General features: G+C 47.4%; 2 protein-coding genes and 1 pseudogene across 2 annotated transcripts; 1 reads left to right on the forward strand and 2 right to left on the reverse strand.

Moving 5' to 3' along the window:
• Positions 1-468: 468 nt before the first annotated feature.
• Positions 469-9,608, reverse strand: LOC123067130 (uncharacterized). Its single transcript, XM_044490057.1, has 4 exons — positions 9,381-9,608; positions 8,653-9,294; positions 1,554-1,961; positions 469-1,432 (listed from the first exon to the last, which is right to left on the reverse strand). The coding sequence occupies exons 1-4, from the start codon at positions 9,606-9,608 to the stop codon at positions 719-721; spliced, it is 1,992 nt and encodes a 663-aa protein (XP_044345992.1). The 3' UTR covers positions 469-718.
• Positions 9,609-12,434: 2,826 nt separating this feature from the next.
• Positions 12,435-13,818, reverse strand: LOC123067131 (putative E3 ubiquitin-protein ligase SINA-like 6). The gene is made up of 2 exons (XM_044490058.1): positions 13,507-13,818; positions 12,435-13,397 (listed from the first exon to the last, which is right to left on the reverse strand). The coding sequence occupies exons 1-2, from the start codon at positions 13,816-13,818 to the stop codon at positions 12,636-12,638; spliced, it is 1,074 nt and encodes a 357-aa protein (XP_044345993.1). The 3' UTR covers positions 12,435-12,635.
• A 3,831-nt stretch (positions 13,819-17,649) lies between these two features.
• LOC123064295 (putative E3 ubiquitin-protein ligase SINA-like 6) lies at positions 17,650-19,399 on the forward strand (annotated as a pseudogene).
• The last annotated feature ends 7,633 nt before the right edge of the window (positions 19,400-27,032 follow it).

The following is a 27,032-nucleotide window of genomic DNA, read 5'->3' on the forward strand; positions in this document are numbered from 1 at the left end:
AAACTTGTCATTCTTATTGTATTTCCGACAAACTATGGTATACTTTCTGCATCAATTTTTTAAAGACCGTCACATAATAGAGTAGATAGATTACTCCTAATCTGGCCGTCATATGAAGCCACCTTCATGGCTTATATCAGTACAGAGTTCACGGGTGCAAATGAAATGCTTTGGAGCTACTCCTCCTATCAAAATATAAGACGTTCTAACATTGTTTTAGAATCAAGTGCATATAGACATGTTTTAGTATTTTTGTTCACTCATTTTAGTATGTATATAGTCTTTTCTTTGGTTTTTTGCGAAAAAACTATATGTAGTCCATATTAAAATATTCAAAATATCTTATATTCATGAATGGAGTAAATATTAAAAATATCTTATATTCATGAATGGAGTAGTACATAACTGTCACATAAGGCATATAACTTTTTGTTTGATGGAACATAATGCATATAACCTGGTGGGAGAAGTATGCAACACTCTGTTAATAATCAAACATATAAGCAGCATACATTTAGGTTCACTTGTTACACAAATGATCTTATATGCAAGAGTCACAAAATACGCCTTCCACAGTTGGAAATTACTTCAACTGCTGACCTAAGATTGAAGTAACTACTCCATCACCATCAAAATCCATCATCTCTCAAGCTAAAGTAAACCAAATTAAACCCTACACATTACTAAGATCACTAGAAGACTAAACTTGTGGAATCATTTAGGATGAGGTCTTGTCAATACGAATGCGGAGCCAAACCATCCTGGACCTGGACGGCCCATCCCAAGCAAGCATCTTGGGCGGCACCGCCAAGAAGGTCATCAGCTCCTCCACGACGAGGACGTCGGGCTCCTTGGTGCTCGTCACCTCGATTTCAGCCCTGACAGTGTTGACCCTGCCGTTAACCGCCGACGGCGGCCCATTCACCCACACCTTGGCCGTGTAGTGCGGCGGCGGGGAGGCCCCCGCCCTGATGCACACAACCGACACAGCGATAGGTGCGCTTGGACCGAGAGCGCCGCCGACCACGAGGAACACACGCTCGTCCTCCTCCGCGAACAGCAGGCGCCGCGGCTCCGACACCGGCACCTGCAGCTGAAGAACCTTGCCATACTGGATCGTCTGCACGGGCATGGGGTGGACATCGGTGAGGTGGTGGGGGAGCGTCTGCGGCGGGCCTTCAAAGCCGCAGCCGGGAACGGGGCACTTGCAAGGCGCGAACGGGCACGCGTCCTGGTGGTCTTGGAGCTTGTGGTAGGTGATGAAGAGCCCGCAGCCGTCGTGTGCGCACTCTACCGTGGCCGCGGAGACCACGGCGTCCATCGCCGTGTTATGGACGTCGAAACCACCGCCACGTTCGCACTTCTGACACTGCCGCTCATTACCGGGGCGCTCGCCGCGGCAGTCGCCGCATGCCAGGTGCCCAGCATTACACTGCACAAATTAACCCAACAACACCGCGTCAAGAAACCCGCGCCTCCCTTCCTCGGTCGGTCCGGTGAAGGGAACAAATAGAGGAAAGAATCGACGGGGACGGGATATGGTCGAACCTTACCTGGTGGACGGGCGGCTTCAAGGGGCGGGAGCAGAAGTGGCACTGCAGAACGGTGAGGCCCAGATGGGCCTCCTTGGTCGGGGCCTGTATCGCCGGCACGATCTCGCCCGCCTCGTGCATGAGCACGAGCATCTCTTGCTTCACCGGGGCCGGGCTGGCCAGCACCAGATCCAGCCTCTGCTTCTTGGCGCTCTGGCCGCCGCCCGTCTCCATCGCCGACGGCCGGGCGGGAGCAGAAGTGGCACTGCTCAACCACTCTGCCTGTCTTAAGTGTGAAATGCTCGGCTCGCGAGGTGGAAGAGAAGACTCGGGGAAAAGCAGCAAGCGCGGCGGGTGAATTAATAATGCGCGGCGGGTAAGAAAAAGGATGCGGCGTGCTTGACGTTGCAGCAAGCCAAAGCCGTAGCCCTACAGTGACCGACGTATCGCACAGTCCAGCTAGCCGGTTCCTTACTTGGCAAGTTAAAAGTACAGCGTCAAGTCCTGGACTACTACCTCCGCTCCTCACTATATTTTGTGCTAAATTTTGACCGTAAATTTAACTAACAAAATATTCATACATGTCATCAAAAAATTATATCATTAAAAATTATGATCAAATATGAATTGAATGATATAATTTTTTTGTTGCATGCATTAACATTTTGTTAGTTAAATATTTTGTTAAAATTTGACATAAAATACAAAGAAGATCAATAAACCAGGACGGATGTAGTACGAGCTACGGCTGCAAATTTGATGTCAAGACCGCAGGGTAAATTTATCCTTTTTATTGCCATGACAAAAGTACTTTACAACCATGGCAAATTTTCTTTCCATATTTCATGGAAAAATATTCTATGGACCATGACAAATTATTTTATTGCCATGTCAAATTCATCATGGCAAAAAAGTAGTGTAATAAAATTTCTCCATGGAAAATTGATTCTTTCTATTACCATGGAAAGTTCATGGCATTTTTAGTGTATGGAGCGTGGCAAATTTTTGAATCAATTTCATCTTTTATTTAAACATTGGCAAATATTTGTAGCACGACAATCTTTGTGTGTGTTATTTTTTCATATATGGAAAGTTTCTCATACAAACACATGGAAATTTAAATTAAAATACCATGGCATTTTTTATCATAGTATCTGCCATGGCAATATTTCAATCAAACCTCTATTTTTCATTTTTCTTCATTCTATATTTTTTACACGGTAATTTTTGCCATGTAATTTTGTTGAACGCAATTTTTTTCCATGGCAATTCTAGGAATTTGCCATGTGATCTTAAACAGTGTTGTTGTTAGAATATTTCTCTTTCTCTGGATTGGATTGTTTTTGGCTGGCAACATAAAAATATTCACTAGTGAATTTCGGCTCAATTTTTGTCTAACCTTTTCCTTATGTAATTAGCCAGAAAACTGGGTAGTATAAACCAGCGCTCAAACTCTCCATTTCTCTTGTAGCTATTCAAAATGAGGTAAAGTTATATTTGGAACTCTTTTTGCAATATAAATTAGCATTGATCAAAATATGTGTCATTGCAATTTCTGTTGCATTTTTCATGCTACCTTTCATTGCAATTTCTGCTGAGTTCAACGGTTGGATTGGAATCCTAACAGATTTTGTTTTCCTTCTTTTCGAATTACTTCTAGACCTTCTAGACCTTCAATGCAGGGCGTGCCAGCCAGCGGCTGAAGTTGCAGGACGACGGTTCCCGAGGCGCGACGGGACATGGCATAGGCTCTCATGGGGGACTGTGTACGACTTTGACGCTGCGTTGAGTACGGTAGAATTGTTTATCCAACAGCAGAACCAGCTGGACGTGTTGCAGCGCCAAACGTATAGTGGATAAACATCTCTAGCCTTGGATAGTTACCAAAAGAAGTTACTATTATACTGCTAAAATAGTTACTAGGACTATCCTGAAAAAAAGTTAGGACTGAGACAAACTTGCTTGGACGGCCAGGATAGTGATGCCGACGGCTACTTTTTTTTGTACGCCAAAACATAAAATACGGTTGCTATGTTTCACAACCTTACATCAAGTAATAAGTTAAGCTTAGTTGGCCAAAGCATTAGTTTAGCTTCACTGCCTATGGCAACATGACCAAAGTTCACTGTACTATTTCAAACCTAAAAAAATTACCGTATCACTTCGGTCAGTCGGATGTTTCCCCTTCATCCAGATGTCCCCGACACGACGAGGGCAAAGCTGCACTGGGAAACAGCAAAATGGAGCACAATAAATGTGCCGTGGCGTGCTTGCTTGGCCCTTGGGCAGTAAACAAGGCATTGGAGCAGTCGGGGAAAGAGATTCGGTGAACAGAGTAAATCTGTGAATTTACGGCCCAGTTCAAAGCACAAATAGTACACAACAGGAGAATAAAAGGCAAGTATGCAGAAATGCCTCGATCGTACAACAAGTAATACGGGAGAATAAACGGTCTTCCTTTATTTTGATTTATAAACCCCCATTATGTGGTAGTATAGTAAAAATGCAAACACATAATGGGGGTTTATAAAACAAAATAAAGGAAGACCGTTTCAGTAAAACCTACAAGTATGCAGAAATGCCTTGATTGTACAACAAGTGCACAGGGGAAAAAATTGGTTGGAGCAGATGATCCGATTCGTGTGAAACTAGAAGCTATGTACAGTCATGAAATCGTAAAAGAGTGTCCAGAATTTTGTTCAAGTGCGATAAATATCTTGTAATACCTATTAACCAAAAAAAAGTTTCCCCGCTTTATTACATATAAAGTAACCACTAGACCATGATGACGCGCGTTGCTCCGCCCGTCCATGTTACGATAGAATGATAAAATATCATGTAAAATTTTGAAAATGTAAAACATATGAATTAAATTTGCATGACGTAACACACAAATTTTATATGACATAGTAATTATGTCATGGGGAGTAGAATTAGCTAGGTGACTGCTCAGGTTTTTTAAATAAATAGTGCATATAAAAAAGGAATATAAGAATAGCTTTTTTTAGAAGGAATATAAGAATAGCTGGCTGGCGCTGATATGCGGACACGCGCATCTATGTTTTTTAGGCTACACACGCAGCTATGTACGTATGTGTTTTACACTTTGTTCGCTGAAACCAGTTCACAGGCCCAATAAACAATCGAAGCCCAATAAACAACCGGTGGCGTAGATGGTTCTGCGGGGCAGTAGCCCAAACAAACGTACAGGCCACATGATCGCGATCCTACGGCTAGCAACGCCAAAACGCTGTGGAGCCTCGTAGGTCTCTCAGTTTTACTGTTTTGTAATTATCGAGCTACCAATACAAACATGCCAACGCAACATACACCCCAAGACATGATACAAATACGCTGAAACAGCCTCACTACCCCATACAACTCCAAGCCAACAAATAGGTGAACAATACGCATCACCATGGAGTGTCAGGGCACACAACCGTGGACATGACATCACAGTGAGATGAAGCCTTGCCCGGGGTGGCGCTTTCAAGAAGGGAACGACAACGAAGTACCACCACCTCCCAATCCGAAGACCAGGGTTTCCCCGGAGGACCACAATGAACAGTGAGTACCCATGACGAGGCCTATAAGAAGGGGACGACGTGAGAACACCGACCCACCGACTTGACAAGTCAAAACGGTTTTTCACTCCGACCAGCACTCACCGTCACCAAATTGAGCTATGGCCTACCGCACCACGCCACCGAACGTCACACCCTAGCCACCACGCCGCCCACACGACCGTAGTCGCCAAACAAGGGCTAAGTTGCATGCTCCGCCCCTAGCGCCACGGCTCCCACCACCAAGGTCGCCGCCCCCGACATCCGTGGCACCAACTCCATCCCTGCCACATGCTCATAACCAAGATGGCAGAAGAGACGGGCGGAAAGGCACCTCCTTCCACACCCCTGAACAGCTGCCAGGTCCACGCCTGGCCAGAGCTGGCCTGCACCGCCCCGCCTTGCCCCACCCGGGCAAAGCCGAGCTCATCGATGGCACGCCACCACTAGACCGGAGGCAAGGACGATGACGTCATGCCCCCTCCCCCACCCCTTGACGACGGATCATCCCTCAATGGTGGATAGAGCTGGGAAATGTCCAACCCTTCAGTGCCCCCTGTACAACCCTGTACAAACACAACTTTGTAATTGAGTGGAGACCACCACACGAGTCGCTCACCAATAGACTAACGCTGGAGCATGCACTAGGATGCAAACCAACCTGGAGCACCACCATGGGCTACCACCACGCCATCACAGCCCACATCCACGCCAGGGACCCGAAGGGCCGCTGCCACCATCCAGCACCGCACGTTGGCCACAAATGGTCAAATCCGGACGGCTCTGACCAAACCGGCGCCCATCACGCGCGCTGCAGTGGATCTGACGTGCCTCCTAGCCGAAGAATAGAAGAGGGAGAGGCCGACACACATTTTTTCACTCCATTGTGTGAATTTTTCTATCCTACATATGACACTACTAGGAAAATGTTAATTAGTGGCGCACCTGTTTTGGCCATTAATGGCGCACTACAGGTGCGCCACTATCATCACGCTACTAGTAATTTTTAGTAATGGCGCACCTATAGTGCGCCATTACTATGCCTAGAGGTGTGCCATTACTATCTGACTTAGTAATGGTGCACCACATAGAAGTGTGCCATTACTAACAAATTTTTTTAAAATCTTTTTTTAGAAATTTTTGTTCAAAAAATTGTTTAATTTTTTTCTTTTTTTCTTAATCTCGGGTCAGTATACTTAATCTCAAATCAAATTGCACTCCGTGGTTAAACTTTCAAAAAGGTCACCCATCCTCACACTACTCCAGCCCAAGCACGCTTAACTTCAGAGTTCTATCCAACCCTAGCACCAGCTAACTTAACACGCACTTGTTGATATATCTAGCATATCAATCCTATTAAACCTTGTTGATGTCTAGGACTTTATTCATGTTCATGAGTGTGCTGAAATTTTGAAAAAATATTTCAAACTTCCGTTCAGATTACGTATCATATTTTGAACATTTTTTCCAGAAAAAAAAAATCTGGGCTACAATTTTTTTCCCTGTTACTAGTGGCGCACCTAGCAAATGGTGCGCCACTACTAAGTTTGATTTTTTTTTCCATTTTTTCCCTTCTAGATCTTAAAAGCCCCATTTCTTTCATTCTATTAGGTTTTTGGGGATTCTAAAAATCTTCAACGGGGCTCCCCCGTTGAATTCGGATGTAACTTTTCGAGTAGATGATTTTTCATATAAAAAACTTTTTAATTTGAGTTCATATGCAAAAGTTATGCCTATTTTACAAATTCCAGAGAGATTTTGCAAATAAAGTCGAAATTCATATTTGTAAATTTTCCCAACAAGTAGACCACATATCACATGGGAAACATATTTTCTTTTATTTTTTTGACATTTCCATCATTTTCTTTTATTCTTTTTAAAATTGAAAAGGCGGTCCAGGGGGTGCATTCGGTGGAATTTTTGGTCAAAGTTAGAATGGCGCACCGTGGGTGTGGTGCGCCATTACTAGTTTTGGAAAAAAATGTTAGTAGTGGCGCACCGTGGATGTGACGCACCTACACATGGTGCGCCACTGCTATATAGCAGTGGTGCGCCATTAATGTTCATATTGGCTATAGCCCTTTTCCTAGTAGTGTGATCTTCGTCGTGGATTGTTCATTGCATTCATTTTTAAGTAATCACTTATAACATTATAGATGTGTCATTCTTCCACCTATAGTATTAACTCTCTAAGGGAAACTCCAATGCGGTCCATCAAAACAGACAGCACCAAACGTTCGCAGACACGTTTTGACGTGTCCCCTGATAGTGGAACGGAAGACAGACATCCAACCGTATCCACCAAATGTTCGCTCTTTTCAAATGAAGAGAGAATAGAAAAAGGAGAAAGAGAAAAGATGGGTTTGGTGCGGTTTGAGACTGAGTTGATGTGTCTGTAGCGTGTTTGGACTCCTACAAACCATTTCTGTGTTTGGTTCCGGTTTATGGAATTTCGAACATCCGGATAAGTTCATAGAACATTTGGTGGATATCATTGGATGGTAAAGTGTCCAGACACGCCGGTTCAGATATTTGGGGACGATTTGAAGCATCACGTTAGAGTCGACCTAAAGAGCGTGAATGATGAATTTGCGGCTTCGTGTCGATGTACATTACAACTTTTTAAATTCTCCTCTTTTTGTATTTTTTCTCAAGCTTAAAATATTCAGCCCCCCCCCCCACCTCCGAATAATCAGTTTTGTTATTAACAAGATGAATCTCTTATGTCTCGCTATTGGATATCCATTTCAAATCTAGTTCCAGGCAGGAAAAAAGAAGATATTTGCGTGTTCGTTTTCAAAATTGCAGTAGCACTACAACTATCACATTCTGTTCTATGATGATGATATATTTTACTGAAAACATTAATTAGTGTATACCACCTAACGATTTTGTTTTCCTTATGATTTGTTCGGCGAAGCCTTGGCTTGCTGTATACATCTGAATTTCATATTTTTGGATGGTTTGAGCAGTGAAGTGGAAAAACAACCAAGCTTTCGGCAAATTAATTTTGGAACTATTTCAATTCGGAGAGTTACAAGCCACTGCACAACCCCCCTCCCCCTCCCTCGCTATTAAGATGTACCTTTGATTGTAGAAATAAGCATGAAAGACTATGTAAATGCATACTCAAAATAATAAACATCAAAAGAGTCGATGGAAATGCTTATTCAAAATAGACGAATTCGGATTAACAAGAATATTTTTAGTAAGACTTCATGATTCTCTTCTTTTTTTTGGTGTACTTTTCACTCAAGTTTTTAACTATGTAGCTACTTGGAACAGGTGGGCCTGAAATAACAATAACAAGACAACATTATCAGAGAGTCGAAAGTGCATTTTTAACAGGACGACATTGCCTTCATATTCATGAACAGCTAGACAGCACACTAATTTAGGCAGTATATGCTAACGTCATGGCTGGATCACCAAAATATTCATGAACTACTACTATTGATCACCAAAATAATTATTTGTTCGAACACTAAACCTACATCTTCTATCATTAGATTTGGATTTGGATCGAGCGAAGAGTGTTAAATCTTGTCAATGCGGACATTGAGAGGCACGGAGTTGGACACCCCAGCAGCCCCAACCCGATAATACGTCGGCGGCACTGTCAAGAAAGACGCGGCGGCCACCGCGCCGGGCGATGTGCTGCTCGTCACCCTGGTTTTCACCACGACGAGGTCCTGGCTGGGCGGCATGATCGACCACATCTTGCACCAGTACTCTGGCCGCCGGACGGCGCTGGCACGGACGCACACCACCCACACCGCGGTGGCCGCGCCGAGCGCGCCCACGGAGAGGAGGAACGCGCGGCCGTCCTCACCGCCGATGAGCAGCCGCCTTGACGGCTCCGACGCCGGCACCAGGAGCCGGAAGCCCTCACCGTACTGGAACTTGTGCGCCGGCATTGAGTGCCGGACGAAGAGATGGACGAGGAGCGCCCGCGGCGGGGCGGCGAAGCCGCAGCCGGGCTCCGGGCAGGAGCAGGGCGCGCGCGGGCACGCGCTCCGGTGGTCGATGAGCTCGTGGTAGGCGACGTAGGTCCGGCAGCCGTCGTGGGGGCACTCGACCCTGGCCGCGGAGACGACGGCGTCCATGGCCGTGCTGCGGACGTCGAAGCCGCCCCCGTGCTCGCACCTCCGGCACGGCTCGGCTCGGCAGCCGCCGCAGGCCACGTGCCCGCCCTTGCACTGCACAGACCGGAGAAATTTGTACGAACGGGCTGATGATCGATCGAGTCTCGAGACGAAATGTACTATTACGAGGAGAAAGGAACCTGCAAGACGGGAGGCTTGAGGGGGAGGGTGCAGAGGGGGCACTGGAGCACGCGCACGTCCATCTTTACGGCTCGCCAGGCGCCTGCCGCCGGCATGACGACCAAGCTGGAGCCGCCACTTCCTGCTTCTCCGGCTTCAGTTGCTTCGTGCACAGCTAGTTTGTCCACTGTCGCCGGCGAACCCCTGTCCCGTGCCCGTCCAGCAGAGCAAGCAGCAACCTGCCGCATCCTCATGAACCACTGACACAGACGCAACGGCAGGATGGAGGAGGATGCACACCGAAAAAGAAGAAGAGGAGGAGGAAGAAGAAAATCTTTTGGTTTGAGGTCCAAATCACAGGGGCTGTGGAAGGAAAATGACCACAGTAAAATAAACAGCTGAGTTAATGCTTTGTTGATTGATTGATTGACAGTGGTCACCGGTATGTGTAAGATTGTGGCGTGCGTCCCTTGCACTGACGGAGTGACAAGGCATGACTTGGTAGGAAAGGCAAATTACACCTTTGTACATGTGTATTTCTTTAGATGGTTTTAACATAATTGCTAAATCACATCTAGGAGTAGATGCCATTTAATTATCTCACATCTAAGCTCAAAACCGTCCGGTCAATTTTCTTTGATATTCGCGCAATATTGATCGCGACGCGTGTGTTTGTGGAGCGATCTAGCGTATCCCTCTCTCCATAGAGTGAAGTCTATTTTAAACTTTTAAGTCATACGGCTCGTCGAAAATGAACCCCAACTCGTAATCCTTGAAGTCCATGCCCTGTATTCACCAATCCCGATCAATTCTGACCCTGGAGTTGTTTGGAACACCCGGAAAAATCGATCCTGGATTAGATCACCTCACTACTCACATACTACAGGGTCCACATGTCATCTTTCTTTCCCAACCTTTCCATCCTCATCTCGCTCGGTTCGCTCTTTCTCATGATCTCATCATCTCGCTCGGTTCGCTCTTTCTCATGATTTTTGGAAGAGCAGCGTAGGATCACGGTGGACCGGCCCATATTCCGGGATTTAGAAGCACTGGTCACGCTGAACCGGGCTTTTTTCCAGGAATTTTTTGTTTCTTTTTTTATTTTTTCCTCCTTTTTTCTTCTTTACCTTTTCTCTTTTTTGAATTTTCTTTTAAAATTCGTGAACATTTTTTTGTTCATCGAATTCAAATTTTTACATCGTATTTTAAAATGTTCATCAGCAACAACAAAGCCTTTAGTCCCAAACAAGTTGGGATAGGCTAGAGGTGAAATCCATAAAATGTTGCAACCAACTCATGGTTCTAGCACATGGATAGAAAACTTCAACACACTCTTGTCCGTGATTAGTTCTCTGATGCTGAGAGGGTTACGCCCCAACAAAAATCTTTCGGATTTCATCTCCACAAGAGTGGCTAAGTTTTGGCGTTAGTTCGCCAAGCCTATCACAACATTCGTCCATTACCCGGGCTTAAGGCCAGTTATGTTGAGACAACATAGGCGAAGTTAAAAAAATATTCATCAAAATAAAATTTCATTAAAATTTGAAAAATGTTCATCCTTTTAAAATCATGAATGTTTTAAATTCAAGAGCTACTTTTTAAATTCCGTGAACATTTTTATGAATCCGTGATGTTTTTGAAAGTTTGAACTTTTTTCGAAATCTCAGAAAACAAATAGGGGGCACCTCGCCCCCACATGAGCCGGCGCGGAAGGGGTGCGCACACGGCCGATTCCCGCGCACGGGCTGCGGAATAGGATTTTTCTAATGCGTCCCATGCGAGGCCTTTTTCAAATATCTACTCGCCTCGCAACTTTGGGGTTTTTCTTTACTCTTTTGTTTTTTACCTTTGTTTTTTATTTTGTTTCTTTATTTTCCATTATATTTTTTATATTCATGAATATGATTTTTTGAATATTTTTATCAAATTTGGAAACGAAATTTTAGTTTTTGTGAACACCTTCTAAATCCGTGCATATTTTATTGTACAGGATTGCTAAATCACATTTAGATATTTTTTTTACGATGTCTCATCTAAGTTGTGTGACTTGGACGTACGGTCTGGAAACATGAACGGTAAAAAGAAAATATCAGAGAGTGGATGATCGAATTCATACGTGATTACATGCATATAAATGTAAACCATGTGAATTTTTAGCATCAAGCATACCATTGAAAACGAGCTTTTTTACGGTACAAAGTTTTATAGTGTGAAAAATAATAATCATAAAACACAAATATACAATTTGGAGCCCGAGCTTATCTACACCGTATGAACAGTACACTCATAATAAATACTAGAGAAATTCAAAAATTTCCAAATTTTTCTGGAGTGAAAGATGCTTGAGTGCATGATGTCTGTGCCAAGTTTCAGAGCATTTGAACATCTAAGTAGCTCTCGGCGAAAAAAAGAACAAAATCAGGTCAAAATAGTGAACTTTTTCACAGACCTGAAATTTGTCTTTTTTGTTAAGAGCCACCCAGATCACCAAATGCTCTAATATTTGGCAGGAACATCATGCACTCAAGCATCTTTCATTGCAAAAAATGAGTATTTTTTTTTATTTTTTAATGAATTTACAGTTCACTTCCGGGCTCATCCGAGCCCGGAAGCAAAAACGCATCGTCTGCTTTCTTTAGTTGTACATTTGCTTGAAACTCTGTAAATAACTCGTGTCGCTTGAATCAAATGTTTACTGCAAATTTTGAGACCAAACGTGCCATCGCAGGATTGGCCAAATGATATGCTTATTCATATAACTTTTTGTAAATAGCTTTTCTAGTTTACAAATTCATATGATAATGTTGTGCATACAAACTTTGTAAATAACTCATGTCGCTTGAATCAAACAGGTGGGAGTTTACATATGAATGTTATTTTGCTACCGCAAAATGATATGCTTACATACATACGCAAAAGTGTTGGCTCCTAGTACGTATTTGAGTCTGCTATATATATATATATACAATCCTTAGCAACAAGTTCAGAAATAAAAGGAGGGGATTGGTACTTTGCTTGCCCATGATTGGCCAATTATGACTAGCGAAATGAAATATGGAGGGCAAGTTGGCATGTGCATACAAATAATGTTTTGCAACCATCCAAATAAGTAGTAGTATAATAACTTTTCTGGTTTTGAATTTCGAAAATTTGACATGATTGGTTTTGGACACAGGCCAAACATGCCCTAGCGGCCTACACAAACGCATACTGATAACAGGCCATTTAAAGCCAAAACATACACAACATCATCAAGAAGAAGAAGAGCAGAGTTGTCACTGGAGCCTCCTGGTTGTTGTCCTAGCATGGGGTGGTGGTGGTGACGCCGGTGCCCTGGCCGCGACAGCAGTGGAAGCCGGAGGAGGAGGCTGGAGCTGATCAATGCGGACGCTGATGGCGAGCACGTCGCCGGACATCAACTCGTGCGGCACCGCCACGAACATCCCCTGCCCCGGCACCGGCGGGCCGGCGGACAGGGGGCTGCTGCTCACGGCGGACGCCATCATGACCATCTCGTCCTTGTCGCCGCGCGGGTGCTCCACCGAGAGCTTGCACCAGAAGTGGGGCGCCGCGGGCAGCGCCACGGCGCCGTCGGGCCTGACGCAGAGCAGCGACACCGCGGTGGCGGCCACGCCCAGGTCGGCCAGGGAGACGAGGAAGACGCTCCGGTCCTCCTGCCCGACCATCACGTGCCAGCGCTGCGCCAGCGGCAGGCTGAGCGTCCACGGCCGGCCGTAGCGCACCTGGATGATGGGCCGGGAGTGCTCGGCCGAGCAGTGGTCGAGGAGCGCCGCCGGGGGGCCGAGGAAGCCGCAGCCGGGCTGCGGGCACGAGCAGGGCATCCACGGGCACGCGCGCTTGTGCTCCGCCGCGCCGTGGTACACCAGGAACCGGTCGCAGCCGAAGTCCCGGTACGCGCACGGCACCTTGGTGGCGCCCACCACGGCGTCCAGCTCGGGGCAGTGCGTGTCGGCGCGGCCGCAGGACTCGCCGTGCGCGCCGCGGCAGTAGCCGCACACCACGTGCCCGGTCTCGCACTGCCCATTCATCACAAGCACGTCAACGACAAGATCGTCGGAAAAAATGCCATGAATTTTCATGCCTTGTACTGATCTGTGAAATAAATCTATGCATGGCATGCCGTACCTTGAACACGCGGGGCTTGAGGGGGAGGAAGCAGGCCTGGCAGTGGAGCAGCGCCATGTCCATCCTCACGTCGATCTGCGGCGGCGCGGGCGCGGGCGCGGGCGCCGCCAGGGCCTCCGACGCAGCCGCCGATCCCGGGCTGCCGCCATGGGACGTCAGCTCCCCCTCCTCCCACTCCTCCTCCTCCACCTCCTCCTGCCGCGGCTCCTGCTTCACCACGGGCACCAGGGCCTGGTGCCGCGCCTTCTTGCCGCCGTGCTCGCCGTTGCACGCCGGCATCGACGGCAAACACCTCTTGTCCTGCCCGGCCATGTCTCCCTCGATCCAACTAACTACCCCCCCTGCGACCGAGCTCACGCCCCCAACAAGATCCCACCGGTTTACACGGACGGGCAAGGAGTGGAGTAGAGTGAAACGGCTTCTGCTACGAGAGATTGCGTCGTGCCTATGCTGCCCGTCTTCCTAGTATACTGTACTTATACAGTATTTCCTCCTTCCCAAAATATAAGGCGCCGATTGAGAAGATCAAACGGCAGGAAACGGGTTCTATGACGGAAGGGGAGCTGTGATAACCCCTAAGTTTAGCTACTCATCGACCGCTTAGCTGGACGAAACGCGGAACAGCCCACGTCTTGCTACTCCCTCCGTCCGGGTTTACGAGACGAACGCGGAGCGAATTCGTGTACAATTTCAAAATCGAATGCCGTGGTTGGCTTTATTAGTTCCCAACTCTGGAGGGAACTAAGTGATTCTTTGCGCGTGAACCAGACATTACACGTGGTTCATTGGCAAGAAATTACGTGTCGTGGGGCGGACTCGTGTATACTTTGGAAATGTAATGCCACGGTTGATGGTTTAAACTTTCCCGACGCCACCATTTTTTCCCCTTTCATTTCCACCCCTTCCTAACTTTAGGGGAAGTTAATGACTCTTTGCGTGTGAGCCGTTACTCGTGATTCAATTAGCAAGAAATGGATCGTCGCACAGCAAACCCGTGTCGATAGATTGACCTACCCCGAAGCAGCACATTTTTCTTCTTCCGATTTCAGCCCCCTTCCTAAGTTTAGAGGAAAGTTAATGACTCTTTGGTGCGCGAGCCGTTACTCTTGATTCAATTGGCAAGAAATTGCTCGTCATGGAGCGAACTAGTGTATAATTCCAAAATCTATTATTGTCATTGTTTTTTGTCATACCCTGATGCGTCATGTTTTTCTTGATTAGACCCCCGGTTCGTAAGGGCCTTTAGTCCCGGTTCACCAACTGGGACTAAAGCACCCCCCCCCCTCCCTCGGTCTCGATTCGTCACGGCCCGGGACCAAAGACCCATCAGGTGGCACGAGCACTGCCTGCGCCGGGGGTTGGGTGACCTTTATTTCCTGTTGGTGACACTGACCGGGACTAGATGTTTAGGGTTTTAGGGTTTTAGGAGTTATGAACTATGGTTTCCTTTTTTATTTCCTTTTTTGGCAACTTTCAAAAATTGAAGAGCGAACTTTCTGAAAAGTGAAAACCCAGCCCTGTTTTTTTATTTCAGAATTTCTAAGTTGTTGAGGGTTTCCAACCTGAAACTTGTACAATCTCAAAGTCAGGAGATGAGCTGAGAGACGGCGTCACAAGAGTTGACCTCGTGCATGCAGCAGCGGCTACGTTGGCGTCCAGCCCGTGGGTAGCAAAATCTCGGTCAGAAGATGCGCGCACGTATGCATCATATGCGTACGCTACGAGCATGCTGGGTTAGAAGATCGTCGAGACAGACGCATGTACGTACGTGAATTATTAGTGGCTGTAGAGGAATTAGTGGTTCTGGTGTAGTACTATCTGGTACGGAACTAAGTTGTATATACTATAGTGCATGCAGAACGGACAGTTCGGTGTACGATTTTCATGCTGATCGAGGGCTCCTAATCCTTGTGATTAGCGTTGTAATGGTCGAAAGACAAAAGACATTCTACTTAGGCCCTGTTTGGTTCATAAGTCCTACGATTTTTTTTAGTCCCAACTTATAAGTTTCAAGTCCCTAAAAAGTCCCTACCTGTTTGGTTCCTGGAACTTATAAGTCCCTAGCTGTTTGGTTCCTGGGACTTATAAGTCCCTATAAGACCTATAAGTCCCTCCTTGAGAGTCTTATTTCATAAGTCTCAAATGCCCACTTTAAGTCCCTATAAGTCCTGGAGTGAATTACTCGCCCCGTGTCGCCCCCCCGCGGGCGACCCGGGCGCCCGAACCCTAGCAGCCGCCCCCGCCCCCATCCACCTCCCCTCCCGCCGCCGCCGCCGGCGGACGCCGCCGGGCAAAGCCCGCGCGGTGCCGGCGGCGGCGGGCACTTCCCTTGCCTCCCCTGGAGCGGGGCCGCGGGGGGCTTCTTCTCCAGTCGACGGCGGTGCTCAGCGGCTGGCGCGTCGGGCGGGGCGCGCTAGCAGATGGCGGTGTGCGGCGGCGCTGCTGCTGGTCGGGGTCGGCACGCCGCGGTGGCGCGCGCGGGCTGGCGGCAGCCCGGCGCTCTGTTCGTGGCGGGGTTGGTCGGCCAGATCTGCGCTGGCCGGAGGTGGGGAGCGACGGTTGGAGCTCGGCAGGAGGCCCTGCGGTGCGGCGGGTCTGACGGGTGTCTGCGGCAAGGTGTTGGCGCGGTTGGGTGGCTGCAGCGCCGTCTGGTAGCAGCACCGCGAATCCGCGGCCAGGTGGTGAAGACGGCGCTGTGAGGCTCGGTCAAGATGGAGTCTTGGCGAGCAGCGAGCGACCGGCTTCCTCTGTGCGGTGTGATGAGCGGCGGTGCTCTCCCGGTGGTGCAGCTTGGTTTCGTGGAGATGCGGGTCCAGCCGTCGCAAGGCTATCCCTTGGAGTGGGCGATGGCTGTTGTTGGCGTTGTGGGCCTCGCCGGAGGTGTGGATGGCTGCAGTTCCTTGTCGGCGAGGTGTTGATGGGGTGGCCGGTGTGCTCCTTCCCGTGTTTCCGGTCGTCTGCTCTCGGCTTGGCAGCTACGTTTGGTGAAGTGTTGCGGTGGCGGCGGTGTGAAGCTTCTGGGACGGTGTTGCCAAACTCTAGGTGGTGTGGTGAGGTGCGACGCGCGGATGAAAATCTTGCACGACTTCCGTCGGCCGGCGGCGATGGCATCCGTGGATGTCATTCCCCTCCTTGGAGGCGTCGTCGAAGCGTGTTCGGCATGTCCCTCGCTTGCTTGGAGTGGTGGTGGTCTCCGGGGCGAAAGCCTTGATTCGGTTGGATCGGCACAATGGCGGCGTCCTCGACGTCGTTCCTCTGCTGAGAGCATTGTGTTTGGAGACATGGCCGGCTCCTCGTCGCTCTCCTCCGGTGTTCGCCGTTGTCCTCCTTGATCCTTGGCGGCGCTATGTATGCCCGTCGCCGGTGTGTCCCAAGACAGCATCTTCCTCGAACCGGATCGAGTCCTGCTACCCACTTGCCACTTCTCCTAGGCGATAAGAGTGGATGGTGCGTCGACAAGTGAAGTGTTGCGGAAGTTGGTGTTCTTCGGAGATGTCCGGTTTCGGTCGAGACGCGGTGTTATGTGTCAATGAGGATAGGCTCTTTGCTTTGTAGCTTGCTTTGCGGTGTTGGCCGTCTTTGGATTGGCTTGGGTGTGGTGTTTGTACTATGCTTGTTGTTCGCGACAAGTGTAGTTTCTTGTAACTCAAATTCTGCCTTCTATAAAGCTATGGTACGCCTAGGCGTACTCTTGAAAAAAAAGTCCCTATAAGTCCTTCCTGTTTGGTTTAGATGAGACTTATAGGGACTTTTTTAAGTCCCTAGACCAATAAGTCTCTGGAAACAAACACCCTCTTAGCTTCAGTACCGCTACTTCTCCTCTAATGCAATGATACATACGCATATTTGTGCGTATTTTATGCGTATTTAATAAAAGCACTTGGTCCTGGCTAAGATATACTACACGCGGTCCATCTCTTTTGTGGTTCCCATGAAGATGGAGCGGCGACTGTTGTCATGCACGGACGAGCAGCAGACCGACACGTACGCACCCCCGCCGGAATCATGCACGTGTGGAACAGCAGAGTCGCCAAAGCCAAAATGCTTTGCGGGTAAAAGTTGAGCAGCTAGAAAGAAATCAAGAAAAAAGGGCTTCACAGTTTGACAAGACAGAGAAGAGAGATTCTTCAGACTACTACAGCGCCTCATCCTTCACCGATTTCTTGTCCTGTTTCTTTCCCTCCAGTTTCCCTCCCTTTCTTTCCATTTTTATTTCATGGTCATCTAACACACACGCTGCAACCAGAAATGAAATAATAACAATGGAGGGTGCGGAGAGCTGCGGCAAGAGCGTTACGACTGAGGAGGAGGTGGTGAAGCCGGAGTACGAGCAGGGAGAGGTGATGATGATGCAGGAGCAGGGCGGAGGTGCTGCGGCGGCGGCGGCGGAGGAAGCCATGGCGCCGGCCCAGATCGACGTGAGGATGGACGTGGCTCTGCTCCACTGCCAGGCCTGCCTCCTCCCCCTCAAGCCCCCCGTGTTCAAGGTAATTTCTCCTCCTCCTCTCTTCTCTCACCACAGAGATCCATCACTCTGTTTGTTTGCCAGTATCACGAATTTGTTCCCAAGAACCCAAAAAACCCTCGTTCCATCTCACTTTTTGAGAGGAAGGATTTCTTTGCAAGCACAAGAAAGAAATTTGGGAGGAAGCTGATGGATGATTTGGGGTTGCTGGTTTGCTGCGTTTCCTGTCGCAGTGCGAGGCCGCCGGGCACGTGGTGTGCTGCTTCTGCCGCGCCGGCCACGCGGGGCTCTGCAGCCGCGCCAGCGCCCACTGCGGCGAGCTGGACGCCGTCGTCGGCGCCGTCAAGGTGCCCTGCCCCTACAGGGCGTTCGGCTGCGAGCGCTACCTGGTGTACCACGACGCCGCGGACCACCAGCGCGCGTGCCGGTGCGCGCCCTGCTCCTGCCCGGAGCCCGGCTGCGTCTTCGTGGGCTCCCGCGCCATGCTCCTCGGCCACTTCGCCGCCGGCCACCAGCGCCCCGCCGTCACGGTCCGCTACGGCCGGGCCTGGAACCTGAGCCTCTCCCTGGCGCACCGCTGGCACGCGCTCGTCGGGGACGAGGACCGCAGCGTGTTCCTCGTGTCCCTCGGCCCGCTCGGCGCGGCCACCGCCGTGTCGCTGCTCTGCGTCCGGCCGGACGGCGAGGCCGGGGCGGCGCCCCGGTTCCGGTGCAAGCTCTCCGTGGAGCGCCCGGCGGGCGACGGCAAGGACAACCTGGTCCTCATGGCCTCGGCGGTGAGCAGCAGCGCGCTGTCCACCGGCGCGCCGGCGCCGGGGCAGGGGATGTTCTTGCGGTGCCTAAGGAGCTGATCTCCGGCGACACGCTCACGCTCAGCATCCGGATTGATCTGATCCAGCCTGCTGCTGCCGCTGCCGGCGGCGCTCCCAAGTCGGCAACACCGCAGGCCAGGACTCCGAGGAGGATGCAGTGAAGTATCTGATGGTTATGCTAAGTTAACTTATCTGATGCAGTAGCAGTAGAAGTATGATGAACAGTTTTCATCATTCAGTAGTAGAGCAGCTAAGCTATGGATGATTAGTATGAGTGAGACTATTAACTGTGTGGGCTTGTTAAGCTACATGGCTTATGATCAGTAGCAATGCAGCTAAACGGGTAGCAGTAATTAATGTAGCTAAGCAAGGGTAGGGTAGGAATGCATCCCCCTTTGTTCTGAACAAGTGGCCTCAGTGGTAGTAGTTAATTTCAGTGGTAGTAGCAATGCAGCTAAACGGGTAGCAGTAAATTCAGCTGCTGCTTTGTATTTGTTCTGAGTTAATTTCAGTTGTGCAATCGATTGAAGTTAACTGGAAGAACCTACACCAGAAAATGTTCTGTCTTTTTATAACCTGCAGCAGAGTATGCAGAGTGAAATATGCATTTGGTGAATCGTTTTGTTCTAGTACTAGCTGTTATTACTGTACCAGGAAATTTACTATGTGGCAGATTCTTCTGTGAAATTTTTTATTTATTTTTTTGGGCATGAAGGAAAATGTTGTGAATCCCTTTTTTTTTGTCAGATTGGGTTATTGAGGCGATTGTAAATGCAGCCCTTACAAAAAGCAAAAAGCAACATCCATTTTTCATTTCTTGTCTGAGCAAGCTGGACCTGATGCTCAAAGGACTTTCAGGTTCAAACTAACAGGGTCACATTTCAAAGTGTTTTGTTTTTCCTTCTTATTAGACTGGGGTCAAGTTGTGTGTTATTGTGTATTATAAGGACACATGAAGGATGAGAAATATTGTGTATTATAAGGACACATGAAGGATGAGAAATAATACAAACTCGGGACAGAGGATGTCGGAGTATTCTCGCGTCAGTCGGTAGGGGATACCGCGGGGTGGCTTGAGGTGAGGGCAAGACTGCTGAGGAATATCCGAGGACGGGTATGCAAGGTCTCGCGCTAGTTTACCCAGGTTCGGGACTCTCCGAAGAGATAATACCCCTACTCCTGCACGTCTGTATATATGTGAAGTACATCACAGTACAGAGTTGCTCCTGGAGCTGTATTGGACTGATAGCAGTAGCAGTGAGCTAGCTAGCTAGTGTGTGGCTTGGTGGCCGTGGCCTCTGGCCGAATGAGTGTGTGCGTCAGTGTCCTTGCGTGAGCATGTGGATGGATGGATGGATCATGCTTGTCCCGTGGGTCACTTCATAAATAGTGTCCAGGGACAAGTGACATTATACATGATGACATGAGGTGACACATGTACAGTACTTCACTATTCGCCAATAGTGTCGTGTACTGCCGTCTTGTCGGTGTCGTGTCGGATGGGACACCGCAGTTGAATTCACGTAGCAGACCGACTGGTGCAGCCGAACAGAGAGCAGGCTGGGCAGCCGGGTGGCGAGCCGTCCTGGGCAGTCGGACAGGGGGGCATCTGGGGCAGCCTGAGTAGTCGGACTGAGGGGCTTTGCTAGTCCCGATGTCTTGAAATATTGTCTCCCCGTCTTCGGGGTATCCGTGGTCAATTACGCCGACAGTAGTCTCCGAGCCTCCGGGCAACTTGGCAAAGTTAGGCGGAGGTTTTTTAGCGGGTGTTGATGTACAAGATGCTTGATGACAGCCGGCTGCGGGCAGCAGTCGGCAGTCATCGCGGCTTGCTTCCGGCGGGGGCGCGCGAGCGCACCCGCTGGGTGTAGCCTCCAGGCAACTTTGGAAAAGTTGGGCGGAGGCTTTTCGCGGTTGTTGGTGCAGACAATGGCGTCGAGGGGCCGGTTGCAGCCGGCGGCGGGCGTGCAATAGGCGCGACATGTTTCGAGCGGGGGCGCACAAGCGCACCCGCTGGGTGTAGCCTCCGAGCCTCCGGGCAACTTGGAAAAGTTGGGCGGAGGGTCTTGTTGTTGATGATGAAACCGATGGCAGTGTCGAGGGTGCCGGGCGCGGACACGGTGTCCGCCTGCTGATGGGCACGGGGCCCTACCAGGCGCGGATGTGGGGTCCGCCGGCTGGTGCTATCGGGCGCGGGCGCGGATTCCGTCGACTGATGTTGTTGGGCGCCGACGCGGATTCCGCCGACTGATGCTGTCGGGTGCGGACGCGGGGTCCGCCGACTGATGTTGTCGGGCGCGGACGCGGAGTCCGCTGACTGATGCTGCCGGGCGCGGATGCGGAGTCCGCCAACTGATGTCGTCGATGACAGCCGGCTGCGGGCTGCACCCGGTGCGGCTTGCTTCCAGTAGGGGCGCGCCGGCGCACCTGCTGGGTGTAGCCTCCGGGCGACTCGAAGAGTCGGGCGGAGGTTTTATGCTGCAGATGAAGCAGGCGGTGTGATGCCGGTTGCAGCCGGCGTTGGGCCTGCTACCAGCGTCCGGGCGAGGATGGGGTTCCCCTCGGAGATGATCATGCAAAAGACAAAGTTAGTCCGCGCAGATATATCAAATGTTTGCTTTTAGTGGTGCAAGTTTTATGCGGAGGGTGCCGACTCGGTTTTATCCGAGCCCCCTTCAATCTTTTTCGTGTCCCCTCCGCTCTTTGGCTTGTGTTTTCGCTAGCCGGACAGGCGCGCTTCAGTTTGTGGCTGAGAGTGGGTCGCGGAGTGAAGCGCATAGTACTCAGACTCTGGGAGTAGATTCGATCGAGCTGATACTCATAAAGCAAACGGCCGGGTCGCCCGAACCGTTTTCTCTCCGGACGTATTTCGCATGGGTGGCCTCCAGCGTTTGCTCTTGCTAGCCGGACAGCCGCGCTGCGGTCTGTAGCCGAGACGAAGAGTGAGCCTTCGGTACCGAGCACGCTACTAAGCCGTCTGCGGGAACAAACGTCTCAGGCCAAGTGGCCAGCCTCCGGGACAACTCTGGCTGGTGCCGGGGCGAACAGTGGTGCAGCTGTAAATTACAACTTCATAAACCTAAAGAAAGTGATAGTGCATTTAAAAATGTTCAACATGTTTCCGGGAAATGTTTCACATGTATTAAAAGATTAGAACTATTTTTGAAAAATGTATGTCTTGCAATAAAAAATGTTAACGTGTATTTTGAAAAAAGTTCAAGAAATTTATTCTGTAACGTTTTGATAATTGTATTGAAAAGGTCAACATAGTAGTTTTTAATGCTTGTTGAATAGTTTACAAAATACAGCTTTGTCAACTTGCGAATAATTGGGTATTTTAGAAATACAATGAAGATGCTTGTTGTCCAGAATGAACATACATAAATTTACACAATAATTTCTAATATAGTTTGAACTATTTCAATCGCCATAATTTTTTGAAAAAGTTCATGTTTGCCTCTTCAAAGTACGCAATAATGAAAATAGAAAAAAAATTCAAATAAGAAATAAGTTCATATTGTACTTATTATATGAAAAGTTTACGTGCCATGAAACCAAACAGGAACTTGAAAAAAAAAATAAACATATAGATAACGCACTAGGAAAACTGCAGAGCAATATGTGGAAATTGTCTATTTCTATGGACAATTTGAGCTGTATTTGACCAGGAACTGCTTGGTTCGAAACCCCTTCAATTTGATTTTTTTTCATGTTATTTCTCATTAGCATACACTTTATTTCAAATCTTTCCTATGTGATTAAAAAATACAAATTGGGTTTCCGTATAAAGAAAATCTCACGTGCACAACACCCATCACTTTCGCGCTCTCATCCACAAAAGTGCGTCACCGCCATGCTGGCACACCACGTGTGCTGGACGTACGTTAAAATACAAAAGGAGGCACCGTATTTGCACGGCCCGACAAATTCGAGCACCAGATTTGTGTATATTGCAACTTCGGGCATCAAACTGACCGTGCAAGACAAGTTGAAGCACCTCCAGTGTATTTAACTCTTATAACGATGTATCTACACATTTTGTTGCTGAAGTGAGGATTTGCTGTGTGAAAGTTTCGGGTTATGTTCATGGTTAGAGCTTCATGCAAGTAGCACCGACTCCCGTTGTTTGTAAAAAATTGTTATACACTTGTAGATGTTATTCTCGATTCATCTGTGAACACGAGTAAAATGTACTACCTCTATAACTTAACGTAAGACGTTTTTGCAGTTTAGATTTTATACATACCAAACCATCCAATTTTCACAAATGTTACAATGCAGTTAGGCTTACAAATTTAAGTCAATTGCTTTTGCTTTCAACCTTCAGCATGTTGGCTATTGGGTTATATCGACGAAAATGGCAACCTCAACTACTTAGTTATATCAAAATACAACCTGATAATTCGAAGCACAAAACAAGTTCACCATCTTTTTGTGGCACTCAACTGGGAGCAGCAGCTTGGGGAAATGCAGAAGCAAATGGACAGTAGTTTAACCAACATTCACCTACATAGTATACAACAGAAAAAAAAAACCAGAAAGATGATTGTCATCTGCCTACATTATCAAACCTACATTTCTTTGGAGAAAAATAAGATTCCTTAGATGTCGACAATCCTAGAAGCTTACAGTTCTTATCATGGGAATATGTTGTTAGCTCTCATTTCACTGGATCATCATTTCATAAGCGTGAGAGCTAGCGTGCACCACAAAGCTACGTTCCTTTTTAACGATGGAAAAACCACTTCATCTCCTCAGTTCTCATTTGGAGGCGTCAGTGAGGTTACATTCTCAAAAATGACCTAGAAAAATCAAGAGAAAAGTATGTTTTTGGTCCCTCGAGTTCCCTAAAAGTATAGACTTGGTCCCTCAAGATTTCCTGATATACATTTGATCCTTCAAGTTTCAAAACCGGATAAGCTTGGTCCAAAGCCAGACTTTAAGCGTGTTGAGTGGGCTTGACCAGGTTTGACCGATGAACACCAAATTCAAAAAATAGAAAAATATATCAAATAAATCTAAAATTTTGTGACAACCGAGATGCTTGGATGCGCTAGGTGCTTGAAAATTTATGTGGTATTTCGACATTCGAGAAGCTCGTGGCAAAAAGAAAACAAGTTTTGGCTCGCAAAAAAAGCCAAAATTCGTTTTTTTCTAGAGCTCCTCTGATGTTATTTGACCACACAAATTTACACGCACCCAAGCATGTTGGTTGTCACAAAATTTCAGATTTTTTTTGAATTTGTTTGCTATTTTTTGAATTTACTGTTCATCGGTCAAACCTGGTCAACATGGTCAAACCCGGTCAACGTACTCAAAATCCGGTTTTGGACCAAACTTATCCGGTTTTGAGACTTGGAAGACCAAATTCATACAATTTTTTTTTGAGGGACCAAGTCTATACTTTTGGGAAACTTGAGGGGCCAAAAACATACTTTTCTCAAAAATCAAGTATGTACAAGCTCTACTAACCATAACATATTAAACTGAACTCCGTAATCTTAAGAGATACCCAAGTGATGCTCAACATACATAGTAAACCTAAATTCCTTAACTTCCACTAGTAGAAAAAGCGGTATTTGACTAAAGGCCACCCACGTGGCCGCTGCCTGAAGGTCCACCTTTAGTCCCGGTTGGTAACACCAACCGGTACTAAAGGAAATTTTATGATTCTTTTTGAATTTTTTTATTTCTTTTTTGAATTTTTTTTATTTTCAAATTTCTCAATTATTTTAACCTCTAATCTCTAATCACCCTCATCACTGTTGAATTTAACCTTTAATCTCTAATCACCCCTCATCATTCTAAATCATCTAACTTCCCGGATGGTCACCCATCTCACTACTCCAGCCTGAGCACGCTTAACTTCCGGGTCCTATTCTCCCTCGTTTACAAGTCTGCACTTGTTGTTTTCCTGACAATAGTAAGATGTCAATCCTATTAACTCTCAGGAATTTAGCTTGAGCATGAAGTCATACATTTCACTGTTTGAGTTTGAAAATATTGTTAGAACAATAATTATTTGGTCACACTAATATTTCTTGAATAAGTAGTTTGACCACAGTTTGACCAGATTTGACCAAAATTCAAAAACACTGAAATAATTATTTAGTAACACTAATATTTCTTGAATAAGTAGTTTGACCATTGTTTGACCACAATTTGACTAGATTTGACCAAAATTCAAAAAAACTGGAATAATTATTTAGTAACACTAATATTATTGAATAATTATTTAGTAACACTAGTACTTCTTGAATAAGTAGTTTGACCATAGTTTGACCAGATTTAACAAAAATTAAAAAAAATAAAAAACTGAAATTTGAGCATAGCTTTTTTTCCTTTTAGAATTTGAGGATTCTAAAATTTTGCAAATAGGCCATAGGCTGTCAAAATCAGATGCGACTTTTCGTGCTGAACATTTTGATATAGTATACGTTTTTTTCTGACATAGTATGGAAAAGTTATAGCCGTTTTACATTTTCCCTACACTTTTTGCAAAACATGTCCAAATTTAAGTTTTTAAATTTTCCTAACTAGTAGATGTAGTAACATAACTACATCTCGAAGGATTTTAATTTTTGAAGTTTCTATCATTTTCTTTTGCTTTTTACAAAACTGAAAAGGCGATAGGGGGGGTACAGTTTGAAAATGGGACCTTTAACCTTTAGTACCGGTTCGTGCCACGAACCGGTACTAATGGGGTTTGAGGCATTAGTACCGGTTCGTGGCACCAACCGGGACTAAAGGTCCCATTTGAACCGGGACTAATGCCTTTGCCGCATGAACCGGGACCAATGCTCACATTAGTCCCGGTTCATGACTGAACCGGGACTAATGGGCTAATGAAGAAATATACCCTAGAGGCAATAATAAAGTTATTATTTATTTCCTCATATCATGATAAATGTTTATTATTCATGCTAGAATTGTATTAACCGGAAACATGATACATGTGTGAATACATAGACAAACATATAGTCACTAGTATGCCTCTACTTGACTAGCTCATTAATCAAAGATGGTTATGTTTCCTAACCATAGACATGTGTTGTCATTTGATTAATGGGATCACATCGTTAGAAGAATGATGTGATTGACATGACCCATCCCGTTAGCTTAGCACTTGATCGTTTAGTATTCTGCTATTGCTTTCTTCATGACTTATACATGTTCCTGCAACTATGAGAAATATGCAACTCCCGTTTACCGGAAGAACACTTTGGGTACTACCAAACGTCACAACGTAACTGGGTGATTATAAAGGAGTACTACAGGTGTCTCCGAAGGTACATGTTGAGTTGGCGTATTTCGAGATTAGGTTTTGTCACTCCGATTGTCGGAGAGGTATCTCTGGGCCCTCTCGGTAATACTCATCACTTAAGCCTTGCAAGCATTATAACTAATAAGTTGGTTATGAGATGACATATTACAGAACGAGTAAAGAGACTTGCCGGTAACGAGATTGAACTAGGTACTGGATACCGACGATCAAATCTCGGGCAAGTAACATACCAATGACAAAGGGAACAACGTATGTTGTTATGCGGTTTGACCGATAAAGATCTTCGTAGAATATGTAGGAACCAATATGGGCATCCAGGTCCCACTATTGGTTATTGACCGAGAATGGTTTTAGGTCATGTCTACATAGTTTTCGAACCCGTAGGGTCCGCACGCTTAACGTTTCGATGACAGTTTTATTATGAGTTTACAAGTTTTGATGTACCGAAGTTTGTTCGGAGTCCCGGATGTGATCACGGACATGACAAGGAGTCTCGGAATGGTCGAGACATAAAGATTGATATATTGGAAGCCTATGTTTGGACATCGGAATGGTTCCGGGTGAAATCGACATTTTACCGGAGTACCGGGAGGTTACCGGAACCCCCCCGGGGGGTTAATGGGCCTACATGGGCCACGAGGGAGAAGAGAGAAGGACCCAGGAGGGGGCCGCGCGCCTCTCCCCCTCCTAGTCCGAATAGGACAAGGGAAGGGGGGCGGCGCCCCCCCCCCCTTTCCTTCCCCTCTTCCTCCTCTTCCCCCCTTCTCCTATTCCAACTAGGAAAGAAGGGAGTCCTACTCCCGGTGGGAGTAGGACTCCCCCCTTGGCGCGCCCTCCTTGGCCGGCCGCCTCCTCCCCCCTGGCTCCTTTATATACGGGGGCGGGGGGGGGGGGGCACCCTAGACACACAAGTTGATCTACGGATCGTTCCTTAGCCGTGTGCGGTGCCCCCCTCCACCATATT

The sequence above is a fragment of the Triticum aestivum genome, chromosome 3B, assembly GCF_018294505.1.
Source record: "Triticum aestivum cultivar Chinese Spring chromosome 3B, IWGSC CS RefSeq v2.1, whole genome shotgun sequence".
Taxonomy (NCBI): Eukaryota; Viridiplantae; Streptophyta; class Magnoliopsida; order Poales; family Poaceae; genus Triticum; species Triticum aestivum.

What these genes read in the sequence shown, in the direction of transcription:
- LOC123067130 (XM_044490057.1), bottom strand. Translation starts at nt 9,608, where the DNA reads ATGCGGCAGGTTGCTGCTTGCTCTGCTGGACGGGCACGGGACAGGGGT. An exon ending in TCAAGCCTCCCGTCTTGCAG is followed by an intron (nt 9,295 to 9,380) that starts GTTCCTTTCTCC and finishes CGGTCTGTGCAG; the next exon opens with TGCAAGGGCGGGCACGTGGC. An exon ending in CCAACTCCGTGCCTCTCAAT is followed by an intron (nt 1,962 to 8,652) that starts GTCCGCATTGAC and finishes CGGTCACTGTAG; the next exon opens with GGCTACGGCTTTGGCTTGCT.
- LOC123067131 (XM_044490058.1), bottom strand. Translation starts at nt 13,818, where the DNA reads ATGGCCGGGCAGGACAAGAGGTGTTTGCCGTCGATGCCGGCGTGCAAC. An exon ending in TCAAGCCCCGCGTGTTCAAG is followed by an intron (nt 13,398 to 13,506) that starts GTACGGCATGCC and finishes ATGAATGGGCAG; the next exon opens with TGCGAGACCGGGCACGTGGT.